General features: G+C 46.0%; 2 protein-coding genes across 6 annotated transcripts in view; one reads left to right on the forward strand and one right to left on the reverse strand.

Annotated features, from left to right (window-relative positions):
- LOC139059660 (uncharacterized) overlaps nt 1-6154 on the forward strand; it is a 43386-nt gene extending 37232 nt beyond the window's left edge. The window contains exon 5 of the mRNA XM_070538084.1: nt 5801-6154. Within this exon, the coding sequence (XP_070394185.1) occupies nt 5801-6017 (217 nt within the window). The 3' untranslated portion in view covers nt 6018-6154. The remainder of the gene's footprint in view (nt 1-5800) is intronic.
- LOC135895879 (ensconsin-like) overlaps nt 1-14801 on the reverse strand; it is a 438594-nt gene that overhangs the window by 384763 nt on the left and 39030 nt on the right. The gene's annotated exons all lie outside the window — the stretch shown is intronic.

Here is a 14801-nt window from a genome sequence, read left to right on the forward strand (position 1 = left end):
GGCATCAATCGACAAATGTTTTCTTCTGACGACGGGCAGGTCGCGCACGCTGATGCGAACATGAGTCTGTATGAGTCGCGTCTCGGTCGCTATATACAGGTGTAAAACCTGAATAAATCAAGCAGACTAAGAGACTATTTGTCTCCGCCCTGTTTCAAAGGTTTTTGGTGCCGATCATCATCATCATCATCATCATTCTAGTTGGTCGCGTGACCTCTGCCAATCGGCGTGTAGGCGCGCTTACACTGAATTTTGTTGCATATTTTGCCGTAATGTAATAGTGTAAATTTACCCGAGGTCGCCTTTCCGCAGGCTCTGTATTGTTGTGGTAGCTTGTGATGCCACGTAATATAAATTTTGGTAAGGTCCAGTAGGATCCGTACATTGACGTACCGATAGGCTCGAAACAAAAGTTGAAGAACCGGTTACCTATCAGTATTCTAGGTGCTTCTGCATGCATTGAGGAAGACATGAAGCTACGCCGACGACAAAGGCGCTCTTTGTCCAGCCAGTTTCGATTTCAAGGAGCCTGCCAAGGGGAACTAATTGTTCGCGAAGCTCCCACATGAAATCCACTATTCAAAATTTGATCATTGGGATAGGTAGTGTCGAGCATGGGCACCAAAGTACTCATTTGCTGTAGCCACCTATTGCTGATAATTAGAAAGTTAATTAGCGTAACCTTACTAATTATGCACGTAAGTGCGGCAATTGCGCTGCATCTAGAGGCCGCCAATCTGTGCACTCGTATGGTAAACATAACATTACCGTGATTTATATTTTGCAAGTTTAAAAATTTGGTGCAGCGAAAAAGAAAAAGTACCCTGTACATTGCCCAGTGGGATGAACCTCTTCTTTCCTTGGTAGTACAATGTACAAGCTTTACACTGAATCACCTACACTCAATCTTTTTCAGGTCTTCCATTGCAGTTATAGCGCACATTGCAATATCCACAATGATTAAAATAAGTTGAACCTATCCGGAGATTGTGCATTTGGCGCTGCAGCGGCTCAATACAGCATTATTTTGCATTAATAATGCATTAGTGCATTATTTTGCAGTGTTCTGCACTTGAATGTACAACTGCCTGTGCAACAAATTTTTAAATAATATTTGGTTGAAGCTCTGGCCAGCTTAATTACGCCATTTCATGTTGTAGCCTAAACTAAGGAACCTAAACTAATGTTTATTGTTTCGTGTAAATTGTATGTCGCCTGTTTAACTCGGTCCAGTTGTTGGCATTACGCAATAGAAATTGAACAATATTTCATCAATAAAAAAATTATTGTGTAGTTGTCAATAAAAATTTTCTTGAACTATCATGGTGCTGGCTCAATGAATGTTGTAATTTTGTGGAGTTTCTATGGAATCAATGATAGTACAACAGATCAACAATGGAAATTCAACAACCATTTTTGTAAGGGAGCAACGTACCGTGCCATGGGTCAAAGGATGTGACATGTGCGCCACGTAGTCTGGATACCTGTGTTTGCACTTCGACACACGTTATGGCACCTCCTCGCTAGGGACGAACCTGAGGAAGCGATTCGTAGAGCTACGCGCATGGCTGCAACCAAGCAACATCGGGCGCAGCAGGCCGCTGTGCAGAGAGCAGGACAAGCCGCAGATCGCCGTTGACATCCGGCGTTCTCGTGAAAACCACGCGAAGACCTGTTGTGCGTGGTGACGAAAATGGAGCACCTACGCTGCCGCTCCTGCAGCTTATGCTGTGACTATGCTGCGTAGGCCTGCGACTTTTCAACTCGATAAGCAGTTCGCGTCGCGGAAGATCCGGTGTCGGCATCGTAGAGCGTTACAGCATAGAGAAAGAAAGTTCAATAGTAGCGCACACTCCCACAGAGCCCAGTGGCCGAATTGACTGTAGCGCACCGAGAGGATGGTATTAAGACATTCAGGTTTCGGTTTTGGGCGCGCGCATTTTTAATGCCAGTTGGTACACGCCACGCCGGCTCCGCTGATCGGCGCGGCATTTTTTTCCCCGCTTCTAGTGCTGAACCACGACGGCCTTTGCACGGAATCATTTTATTATTCAGTAAAAATGATTGCGAACGATCCTTGCAAGCCAAAACTTGTCCCGGTAAGATTCAGTACACGCGAAACTGCGTCACACGGCCGAGGTGCTTTTCGTCACAAAGTCAGGTGCGGCGAGCGTGCCCAAAAATTGCCGAAATAAGTTCAATAATGCTTGGGCTCATAGAAAGCGTTGCAAACATCTTCCAGTACGAGTAATTACCTCAATTTAACTAGGCTTGGATAGCGGAGCAGTTTTTCGGTAACTGCGTTACTATATAGGTTGAGTTTTGTGCAGTAGGCCTAAATCTGTTTCAAATGCGTCGCAGACTGCCAAACAAAATTCCTCACCTTGCTCTAGTCCAGTAGTGCAGCAGTGCCGTGTCGAAATGCCGACGGAACGCAAGAAAACGCCGGGAGCCCGACAAACGGGCTACATCCAAAAGAGACGGGTCGCCGAGCAGGCGAGCTTCACATACGCAGCCGGCCTCGCTTGCTTTCGTGGCATATCTGGCGAATGACGCATGCATATGGTGCGGATGGCGTGCCGCTAGCTTGTTACTAGGTGACGCAAGGAAAATTAGTCGCGAAGTATAAGTTCATTTATACGCAAGAATTTTGAGTTCTAGCAACAAAGAATAAAAAAAATTAAGAGGTCTGTAAGTTCATTTTACATTCTTTTTTTTTTCGATGCTCGCGTCAACTAACGAATAGAGTCGACACTAGGCGTGACATGTCTTCTCCCGTTGAATTTCTTTCTCCATCGTTACAGCGTAAACATTTTGGGAGCTCCCATACCAAGGCTCTCCACGTGACCCAAGGTATTTACTGGACTGATTGAATTTCTCAAGCTGAAATACGTGGAAAAATCGTAAAATATAACTTGCACTAAACCTACTGATATATCTCTCGGATTTTAATTTGACTATACGATAAAACATAATTCTGTTACGCGAAAACTTAAAGAAATCTCTTTTAGAACGGCATTACAAACCAGCCCCAGCGTCGGCTATTTGCACGCGCCAGCGCGCGGGTGTCTGGGGGGCCACGGAACAGTGCGCCCGGTCCTTTGCAATACCTCCAGTTGGCGCTCGCCTGCGTCGCATCGTGGCCCACGCAAGATACCAGAAAGCCCGCCTTCGTGCATAGAGTTGGCGACCAACGTTTCCCGGTAAACATTCGGGTACATACACTCCAGTTGGCGGAAAGCGTGAGAAACAGTGAGGGATCTTTGAATGCTATCGCGTTCCAGTCTTAAAGGCGAAGCTTAAGCGTCCCCTAAATTTCTCGCCCCGTTTTCATCCTTAGCAGCGTGTACAAATTAGCCTTACAGCAATCTCCGCTCAAGCTTTTTTTTGCATATTGAAAGTCAGAGACAAGAGGAGGAAATAGAAGTAGAAAAATAGAGGGGGGGGGTAGCTTTCTGTGCCTATCCTAGACAAGCAAGTACCATTATTTTCGGAATGATTTTCTTCCGCTCAGCGTGGTCGACGATTCCTTCGAGTACCAGAAATGAGAAGCTCTTCGACGACACAAAGGCCTGGTGTGGAGCAACAATTCCCAAAATTTTATGCACGCTCTCGCCCCATTTTTATCGGTGTCCAATTTTTAGTGCTGATCCCCCGTCAGCAGTTATGGTTAAAACGATCCGGAATGAGGTAGATGTGCGCCATGAGTGGGGCCGCAATGTTATGTGCATGGAAGAGGGGATCGCTCCCATGACAACACTACCCTACCCCCCTTCGGACCACCACCAGCCGTCGCCTTTGTTTCACATTCAAGGTTTCCCTTTCGTCCGTGTCGTTCTTTCGGAGCCCACCTCTAGAAACTTTCTGTTCCGCGGGAAAGATCGAAGAGGGGGTCTTCGGAAAATTTGGGGGGAGAGGTTTCCATCCCCCCCACCCTCTAAACTTGGCTACGCCAGTGCATCACAGCACTGGTATATTCAAGGAAAACAATGATTGGAGAGCACGCACACTGCAGTCGCCGGCCACTGATCGCGCCACAAATGTCTACGTTGTGGAACTAGCGAGAAAAGCTGCCGACGATCCTAATTTCTTTACGTTTGCAGGTATACGGTCACCGCTCATCTGTCGTTTTAAATAGAAGGGAAACTATGCTGCAGTGACCTGAAATTCACGCCCTCCTGATTTTGGTAGCAGGTGCTCACTCTCCGTGGCATGTCGCCACTTCTTTATGTGCGCACCGTATAAAGTCAAGAGCTGTCCATTCAATGTCGCTATCACCAGAACTGAACTATATTGAATTGTGGAGACCAAAATCAGCATCGTATCGGCCTAGCGTGACCGAGCCGATGCCCGTACGTAGTGGGTGTACGGGCACGAATTCATCGACTGTTGGTAGGCCTTCCGCTAAACAAACTCGACATCTGGTCTATCTCGGCACTGACGGCTGGAAAAGGCCGTAGATCTTGGACTTAGGAAGTTTCCATTAATTTGGAGCGTGATTAAATACATACAAAATCGCGTTTTCGGTGGGATATTTTCGCTATGCGGTCGCTTTCACAAAGACTGACCGAACGATAAACCGCAGACTGGTTCTGTCGGCGTTACGAAAGCCTGTCACGCTGGGACGACTCGCTGTCATCGGTCACAGTGGTGGCGTTGCGACAAAATCTGACAGAATGCCTCTCGACGACACAGTCTACAGACTAGTCGGCCGATTGTCGGTGTCATCTTGTTGGCGTAGGTGTCTGGTAGGCCTAGTGTGACCGAACCTGCCTTTACAATACGTGGCTTCCTTTCAAATAGATAATTGTCATCTATCGTAATGTAGCACGCAGGTACTTTGTATAGCTTCAACCCGCCGTGGTTGCTCAGTGGTCATGGTGTTGCGCTGCTGAGCACGAGGTCGCGGGATCGAATCCCGGCCACGGCGGCCGCATTTCGATGGGGGCGAAATGGGAAAACACCCGTTTACTTAGATTTAGGTGCACGTTAAAGAAATCCAGGTGGTCGAAATTTCCGGAGTCCTCCACTACGGCGTGCCTCATAATCAGAAAGTGGTTTTGGCACGTAAAGCCCCATAACATTTTTTTTGTATAGCTTCGTGCTACATTAGCATGGATGACAATTTTTTCCGCGTCATGATACTTCCTTCACCTTGCGGAATGCCGCAGAGCTTATTTGCCATATGAGATCGTTAAGGACACGTACAAAGTAGCATCAAAATGCCGATGGCTCTCCCGGTGGGCGACGCAAGTCCAGCACACTAACACCACCTAACGGTAGCCAATTATGTTACCACGCGGCAAAGAGCACGGCTACAACAGTGAACTCGAAGCAGATCACAGCAGCTGGGCATGTACCCGTATACGCCGACGGTGCCCAACGGTGCTTGCGCTGCTTTTTTATATTACAAAATATACCTAACACAAAATGTTATGTGTGCTTGAACCTTATTTTGCATTTCCAGCCCTTAACTCAACTCGTTGTTACGTAAAAAGCATTCTTAACAACTAAAAACACGTTCAAGAGAGTTTCCTCACATAGTTCTACATTGGCTTCGAAATCACTAAGTAAACTGAGTGTACGTTAATTATTCGTAATATGAATGAACTCTTACACTTCAACACATTGCGGTTCCTGCCGGCGTTCATCTTCACATACCGCAATTTGCTATACTGCCGGCATATGCGGTGGTATGGGCTTACACTTACGATGCTTATGTGAGCATGAACCTATGTGGGCCCAGTATGGATGAAAGCTCATTGCATACCTCGATCCGTTTTTTTTCTGCCTTTTCCAGTTTATATACGGTTGCACGAATGGAGCAAAACATGATGATGATGAAGGATATGCAAGCGATGCAGGTGAACTTCAAGGATATGATGGTGCAGACATCTTCGATGGTCAACAAGACAATGGGGGTGTTGACCGACCAAGTTGTGGAGCAGGCAAGAATGCAGCGGGAGATATTAGCGGTCATACAGAAGGCCGTGGAAGCCGTGACCAAGAGGAACTAAGAGGCGATGCGCGCGGTGCAGCTCAACATGGCGGAGACCCGCAATATGAATTCGGAGACGACTGAGTTGGACCGTAAAATCATTGCCTATATATTCGAAGTACAGCGAAAAATCGCCGCAAGGGTAGAAAAAATGTGTCATCCCCCCCAAGGAGGGTTGCGTCATCCTATGATTGTACCGTGGGAGCAAATAAACATCTGAGACAGCAACTTTGGCACCTTTTCCAAACAATAGCCATAAGATCTGCCCTGTTACACATCTTTTTTTAACCTGACAGAGTTGATAAGTGCACTGCGATACTTTTCAATATATATATATATATATATATATATATATATATATATATATATATATATATATATATATATATATATATATATATACCCGCTAAAATATTTGAAACCAACATAATGGCTATCCCTTATAAAAATGACTGTTGAAATGTTGTTGGCATATTGTTGATTAATTGTTGGCTCAATAGATTTTCAACAATACGTCGACAACTATTGAAAGCACAGGGCAATAATTCAACAATAAAGTTGTTGGGTAGTTCACAAAAATTCGTTGACTAAATGCAGTTGCCATTAGTTGCATAGTATTGAGTATTATTAGGCCATTGCTCAGTAGGTTTCAACACTAAAGTTGGTGACTAAAGTCTGTTGATATACGCGTATTGTTAAATTATATTGCTACGGAACAGCCGCCACAGTGTGGCTGCACTGAGGAGAACGAAGAAGATGTGTGTGCCCGTTTGATATAGCGTCGCCATTTTGGCCTCCGTGAGCTTCCCTGCAAATAAATTGTAAATAGTATTCGGCTTCAGCTTCACGTAACATTAATTTGGGGGAGGTGAACGTTCCCCGTACCCGTCATGGATCTTCGCAGCGGTCGCAACGGCGACAATACAACTTCGGCTCCTGCTGGCGGCACTTCATCTACGCAAGCGTCTCGGCCTGCAGCGCCGACCTACGTCGCCGTTTCCCCACCTCGGGATCCTGGTGTTTTCAACGGAGACGGCAGTCCTGATGTTGACGACTGGCTCCGCTTATACGAACGTGTCAGCACCAGTCACAGGTGGGACCCGACTATTATGCTTGCCAACGTACTTTTCTACCTCGACGGAGCTCCATTGGCGTGGTTCCAGACTCACGAAGAGGAGATGTCGAGCTGGGATTTCTTCAAAGACAAGCTACACGACCTTTTCGGCAATCAGTTTGGTCGACAAGTCAATGCCAAGAAAGCCCTTGCCACACGTATACAGACGTCGACCGAGTCCTACGTGTCCTACTTTCTCGACGTATTGGCCCTTTGTGCCAAAGCTGACCCGAACATGGCTGAGGACGATAAGCTTAATTACGTCCTCAAAGACATTGCTGACGACGCCTTCAGTTTAGTTGTGTCTACGAATGCCACCAGCATCGATACCATCTTCAAGGAGTGCCGCCGTCTCGAGCATGCTAAATGCCGCCGGGTATCCCAGCACATCACGCGACTTCCCAACACAGCTGCTACGTCATCCTGTGACGACCTCTTCCCACTAGCCGTCGCGATCTGACAAGTTGACCAGCATCATTCGTCGTGAGGTCGAAATGGCACAACCGGCGGCCCCTTCATTCCCGTTACCTGATCATTCTCCGGTGACAATCTCCTTGATCCAGGCCGTCATCCGTCAAGATCCAACGTCGGCCTGAAATCCATTCGTTCCGCACGCTCAGAACCTTTGTCTCCACGCACGTCCACACCGCGCTCTTCTTACTCCTCTTATGGACAGCGCAACCCCTCCCAATGGCGAACCGTGGACGACAAGCCAATCTGTTATAACTGCCGACGCATTCGACATGTCGCTCGCGACTGCCACAGCCGCTGGACTTCTCCGACGCGCTACTATCCTGATTACCCCCCTCGCCCCTCTGGCGCATCCTTTTCCTTCGCCCCTTCTATGCCCGCTCCATCATCTGACCCTGCGACACCTCTGACACGACCCCACTACTCCCGCTCGCCTGTTCGTAGCATCGAACGGCGGCTGTTACGTAGCATCATTCAGTATTATTGAGCCATTGTTGATTGTTGAGAACAATAAAGTTGTTGACTAAATGCTGTTAACTTATTGTTGAATACCATTTAGCTTATTCACTAATGCTGCGTTTTGAAGCATATGGGAAAAATACACGCACATGTGTGTGTGTGCGTCTTTCGCATATATATTGTTCATAGATCACTCAATCACCACTCCATATATACAGGGCGTTGCTTCAGGTTACTTGAACCATAGACGTATCTATCCACTGGCCAGGGGGACAGTCCACCGTGCTAACCATGCAAATAGGCCTATAATTCAAATTAGGTGACTTGGCCCCTCCCCCACTGTAGACAGCAGGGGAGGGGATGTGCCCCCTTCACTGCTCTGCTTGGGCGACCCCTGTCCACCGAGTAGGTATGGTTGTGCTTGAAGACATGAAAGGCCCTGCGCGCGCGCGCACACACACACACACACACACACACACACATATATATATATATATATATATATATATATATATATATATATATATATATATATATATATATATATATATATATATATATATATATATATATATATATATATATATATATATATATCAGCAGCCAGTTTTACGTCCACTGCAGGACGAAGGGCTCTCCCTGCGATCTCCAGTTACCCCCCTGTCCTGCGCCAACCGATTCCAACTAGAGCCGGCGAATTACCGAATTTCATCGCTCCACCTAGTCTTCTGTCATCCTCGATTGCGTTTCCCTTCTCTTGGTACCCATTCTGTAACCCTAATGGTCAAATTGTTATCTAACCGGCGCATTACATGACCTACCCAGCTCCTTTTTCTCTCTTGATGTCAATTATAAGATCGTCTATACCCGTTCGCTCTCTGATCCAAACCACTCTCTTTCTGTCTCTTAACGATATGCTTAGCATTCTTCGTTCCATCGCTTTTTGCACGGTCCTTAGCTTGTTCTCAAGTTTTGTCAGTCTCCAAATCTCCGCCCCATATGTCAGCACTGGCAAAATGCACTGACTGCACACCTTCCTTTTCAATGATATGGGTAAGCTTCCAGTCAGGAGCTGGCAATCTCTGCCGTATGCGATCCAACCCATTTTTATTCTGTGAATTTCCCTCTCATGATCAGGGTTCCCTGTTATTAATTGACCTAGGTAAACGTACTCCTTCACAGACTCTAGAGGCTGACTGGAGATCCTGAGCTCTTGTTCCTGTGCCCGGCTATTTATCATTATCTTTGTCTTCTGCATATTAACCTTCAACCCCACTCTTACAGAATCTCTGTTAAGGTCGCCAATTATTTGTAGTAGCTCCTCTGCATTGTTGATGAATAGAACAATATCATCGGCAAACAGAAGGTTGCTGAGGCATTCGCAGTCGATCTTTACTATAAGCCTTCCCAGTTTAATAGCTTGAATACTTCTTCCAAGCACGCAGTGAATAGCATTGGAGAGATTGTCTCTGTCTGTCTGTCTCACTCCTTTGTTTATAAGTATCTTCCTGTTTTTTTTCTGTACAATTTAGGTAGCTGTAGAACCTTTCTAGATATTTTCCAAGGTATTTACGTAAGCGTTCTATACTCTTTGATTACGTAATGCCTATGTGACTGCTGGTATCTCTACTGAATCAAATGCCTTTTCGTAATCTATCAAAGCCATATAGACAGGCCTATTATACTCTGCGGATTTCTCGATAACCTGGTGGATTTGATCCATTATAGAGTATCCCTTCCTGAAGCCAGCCTGTTTCTTCGGTTGACTAACGTTCATTGTTGCACTCATTCTATGGGAGATTATTGTGGTAAATAGTTAATATAATAGTGGGAGTAAGCTAATGGGTCTATAATTTTTCAGTTGTTTAACGTCTCCATTATTGTGGATTAGTATAATTTTAGCATTCTTCCAGTTTTCTTGGGCCCTTGCAGTGGATTGACACTTCGTACAAAGGCCGCCAGTTTTCCAAGCATTATGCCTCCTCCATCTTTGATTAAATCAACTGTTACTCCATATTACTCTGTCTCCACTCTTTCTCGTTTCATGTTCACGAGGGTTGCAATGTGGGCTTGTTGGTAATGCATTTTCAAAGGGAGTACGGTAGCGCGATTAAAAGACGGGACAAAAGAAGACACATAGGGACACACATAGCACTGTGTGTGTCCCTATGTGTCTTCTGCATTTCTGTGTCTTCTAAATTTCTGCATCGTAAACATTACTCTTTCTAATGGAGGTATCCTGACTCCTCTGGGTACTGTGCAGGTCAGTAGAGAATTTTTCCGCTGCTTTTACTATATCTTAGAGATTGCTGATGATAGCACCCTGCTTATCTTCCCGTGCAAATATCTTGGTTTGTCCTATGCCAAGTTTCTTTCTCGCTGATTTGAGGCTGCGTCGGTTTTTACGACTTCTTCAGTCTTTCTCGCATTATAGTTTCGAATATAACTTATTTTCGCCTTGTTTATCAGTTTTGACAGTTCCGCGAATTCTATGTTATCTGTTGAGTTGGACAATCTCATATTTTGTCGCTTCTTTTTTAAGTATTTTGTTACTTAAAGGGATAGTGAATAAAAAATGGCTGTGGCTTAGCTAAGGTTAAGCCCAGGATGCGAAGCATACTAGCCTTTATTTTAACGCGACAGCGTTAAGGAGCTCGCGTCGCAGAAAAGCCGGTGTCGTCGGCGTCGGCTAAGGCGTGCGTCACTTGCTCAGGCGCACATTTCGTTGTCGCGTCGAACGCTGCGTTGCTCGACGCTCACCGCGTCCGATGCGGGGCGCGTAGTCGCTGCGCCATAGCCCATTGTCTTACACCCCTTGGCGGGTCGACGGGAACGCTGTCGCGTTCCACTCTTGAAGGCGAAGCTTAAGCGTCCGCTTTGCAACTGTTATGACGTCATATGGTAGCTACGCGGCCGCGCGCGGCGCAGCAAGGAAGAGCGTGGTTGCGCGGCTAGTATGCTTGGCATAAAAATTTGTCGCCGAGATTTCTGTCTCCAGTGATAGCTGTCGCACCGAGAGCGACCAAAACAACACTCTTTCTGAGGAGAAGTGAGCGAAAAGTAATTATTTTAGTGAATATTTCTCAAATCACAGCCCCTACCGGCCTCCTCCGAAAGCTCTGGCAAAACCGGATATCACGTCACGCTTACCCACCTAGAGACCCATTGTGAGCGATCGTCCACACTGAGCGCGCGAAGGGGCGAGTTGGCGTTTGCAGCAACGCGCTTTTTTTGTTCGACCGTCCTCTTCGTACCGCTTCCTCGCGCGAGCTGTTCGAAAACCTCGTCTTTCATCTCGTGGATTTGTGCTTTGATGTGCGGAGCAGCCGCGTCAACGCCGCAAAATGCCGAGGGTCTGCTGTGCGCATGTGAAAACGGCAGGCAGTGGTAGTCTTTTTCTCGCGTACTTGTTCACGCTGTAGTTTTGCGCACAGGTGTCGTTTGACCGTAATTTGTCGTTTGTATGACGTTCTGAGCCAGATGTTTGGCCAATTCTGCCAGAATGAATCGAAATCCGCATTGTCTGAAGCGACGGCTGACGAAAAAAAATTCGCCGATATGAGACTGATGGCGCCATCTCGTGTGCACCAAGGGAAGGGGTGCTCGGCTGCGATGAAACAACGGGACGCTGAAACCGTTCTCGTACTCGTTCACTCCGTGAATAACAACACGTTCCCTGATTACAGAGACGCATTTCAGTCACTGCACATGCCTGGCTTCAATCCTCACCCGTTGCTTCACCGCATCTATTCTCAAAACAGCTACTTGCGCGCATCAAGCACCTGCCGCGCGTGAGTCGGCAGCCGACTGTTATGCTCACGCCGCCGGCCACACCTGCTTCGATGGCGTAGGTACAGGGAGGTCTAAACGCGTCAATATCTTCAACGAAATCTACGTTTTTTTTTGTTTTTTTTTGTACAGTGTGTACTCACGGCACCTGTATTGTGCAATGGTGGCTTTCATGTTTTACGCGCTAGCAGCTACCCATCCAAGCGGGCGGAGCAAGCCGTTTTGCGCAGAACGCAGAGTAATTTCCTTACGTCGCTTGGCATTGCATAGCCTGAGGCATAAGCGTCCTCGCTCTGTTGAAGCCAAACATGGCAAAGCGTTTGCGTGACTGAATCACGCTGGGCGCACCGCCACGGATGCAACACTGTCAATGAGGCGTGCGCCTCTCGTCTCGGTAACTCATTCGTGACAGGTGCGAGCTTGCGATCCGAGCCGCAGGAACCGAGTTTATATGTGGCTTCCACTTCTGATGTCGCCCTTCATCTCTCGAGGCGAACGCGTGTTCATGGAATGCACAGTGTAAACACCACTTTGCTGGTCCAGACTCTCTCGGCACCGCGGAGGGGGACTGCTGCGGCGGGTCGTCGTCAGTTGCGCTTGACGACGCGGACGGATCGTAGGCATACGCCTTTATCGTTCGTGGTCGTTCAGTAGGCCACTCATCCAAGTCGGAGTCCTAAGTTCCGCTCATGCTATCGCTCTCACTAGAACTTTGCATTTTGCACTGCGCAGGTCGAGGAAAACAAAACTGCGCAGCCGGCCAGCTCGCTCCGCGGCTGCTGAGGGTAGGTGTGACGTCAGATCCGCCGGCTTGTTGTCAGGAGCGCTTAGCGAGTGACGCGGTGGCCGCTCATAGAGAGTCAAAAATAAAGCCATCCGCTCACAAGTAACCCGAATAATGACTATATACTATAGCAATCGTGTCTTAGGAATGCAACTGTGGGGCTTTCTTTATATTCTTCGATTTTTATTCTGTATCCCTTTAATGCTAAATTTTAACCTACATCAACTTGTCACTCGTCCTACCCGCGTTCAAGGCTCAACGAAAAATATCCTCGACCTCATATTTCTTAGCAACCATTTTACTACAAGTCAAGCACAAATAGACATTATTCAAGGAATATCTGATCACAGTATACCTATGTGTACATTCCAGCTTGATCATTGTATTACTACCCAGTCTACAGTAAAAAGCTTTTTCAATTTTCATAAAGCACATGACGCCAGCATACTAACTTATCTGTCACATGAATTCGATTCCTTTTCGGAAAAAGCATCTCAGGAATCTACTGATGTAGATGCATTGTGGCTACGTTTTAAAAGCATTGTCCTGCACTGTATAACTAATTATATTCCAATGCAAAAAAAAACAGCACCTTAAGAATCCATGGATCACACGCGAAATCATTCATGCTAAACGGCGCGCAAATCGGCTGCGTAAGGCAAACAAGAATAACCCAAAACCATCTACAACCTTGAAGTTAAAATCTGCAGTTATGGATTTCAAGCAGAAACTAAAAGATTCGAAACAACATTACTACAGTGTCACTCTTGCTAACTTCCTAAAAGATAACCCACAAAGATTCTGGAAACATTTGCGCGGTACCGAGCAAACAACCAAACTAGCTGAAGAAGGAAAAAGTGCAACGGCAAACAAATATAACAATTTCTTCAAATCCGTCTTCACGGAAGACAATGGTACACTCCCCCCTCTTCCACCATCATGTACGTCAGTAATTGATCGGTTAATAATAACAGACACCGTAATCCACAATCTTCTCCTCAACATTGACCCTAAGAAATCAATCGGGCCTGACGAAATTCCAAACGAATTCCTAAAAAAATATGCTGAGTGGTGCAGTAGATATCTGGGACACATTTTTCGTAAATCACTAGCGCCTTCTAATCTACCACATGACTGGAAAAAGGCTAAAATAATACCGATCCACAAGAAAGGAGACAAAAATAATGTTGCCAATTTCAGACCCATATCTCTCACCAGCATTTCATGCGAAATACTAGAACACATCATTCTAAAACACATGACAGTATTTCTAGAACGTGAAAACATCCTATCACCTCACAAGCATGGTTTTCGATCTGGCTTATCAACCATCACTCAACTAACAGAGGTAGTTCATGACCTTGCTCTTAGTATTAATAATCGTTCGCAAATTGACATGATTTTACTTGACTTATCTAAAGCTTTTGATTGCGTGAGTCACACTAAGCTAATTGCAAAAGTGGAGCATGCCATCGGGAAAGGAGAAGTTTCTGCTTGGATAACAGCTTTTCTAACACACCGCTCACAATTTGTTATGTTTGACCACATGCCATCTAATGTCGTTCCTGTCACATCTGGAGTACCACAAGGCTCGGTACTCGGGCCGCTGTTATTTCTGATCTTTATTAACGATATAACCAATAATATAGGGTGCAAAATCAAACTCTTCGTGGATGACTGCGCGATATATAAAGAAATTAACAGCCATAACGACCATCTCGATCTTTCTGATTCCCTTAACACGCTAGCCGAGTGGTGTTCCCAGTGGCAAATGTCTATTAACGTCAATAAATCAGTGGCAATGACAATAACAAAAAACGCAACCCTCTCATTTCACCTATATCGTTAATGGCACGTCTCTTTCCATGGTTGAGCAACAGAAATATTTAGGAATAACGCTGACATCAAACCTCAATTGGGAAACACACATAACTAATATTACAACTACTGCACTACGAAAGGTATTTTATCTAAAAAGACGCCTAAAGATCGCTCCAACGAACATTATGCCCCTGGCCTACAAAAAAGTTGTGAGACCTATTTTAGAATACGCTAACACAATTTGGTTTCCTTACACAGCAACTAACATAGCTAAACTTGAAGCTGTAAGTACAAAGAAAAGCCGCAAGGTTCATTCATAGCAAATATCGTTCTACTGACTCACCTTCACGTCTCTTAGCTTCCTC

This window comes from Dermacentor albipictus, chromosome 4 (assembly GCF_038994185.2).
Source record: "Dermacentor albipictus isolate Rhodes 1998 colony chromosome 4, USDA_Dalb.pri_finalv2, whole genome shotgun sequence".
Taxonomy (NCBI): Eukaryota; Metazoa; Arthropoda; class Arachnida; order Ixodida; family Ixodidae; genus Dermacentor; species Dermacentor albipictus.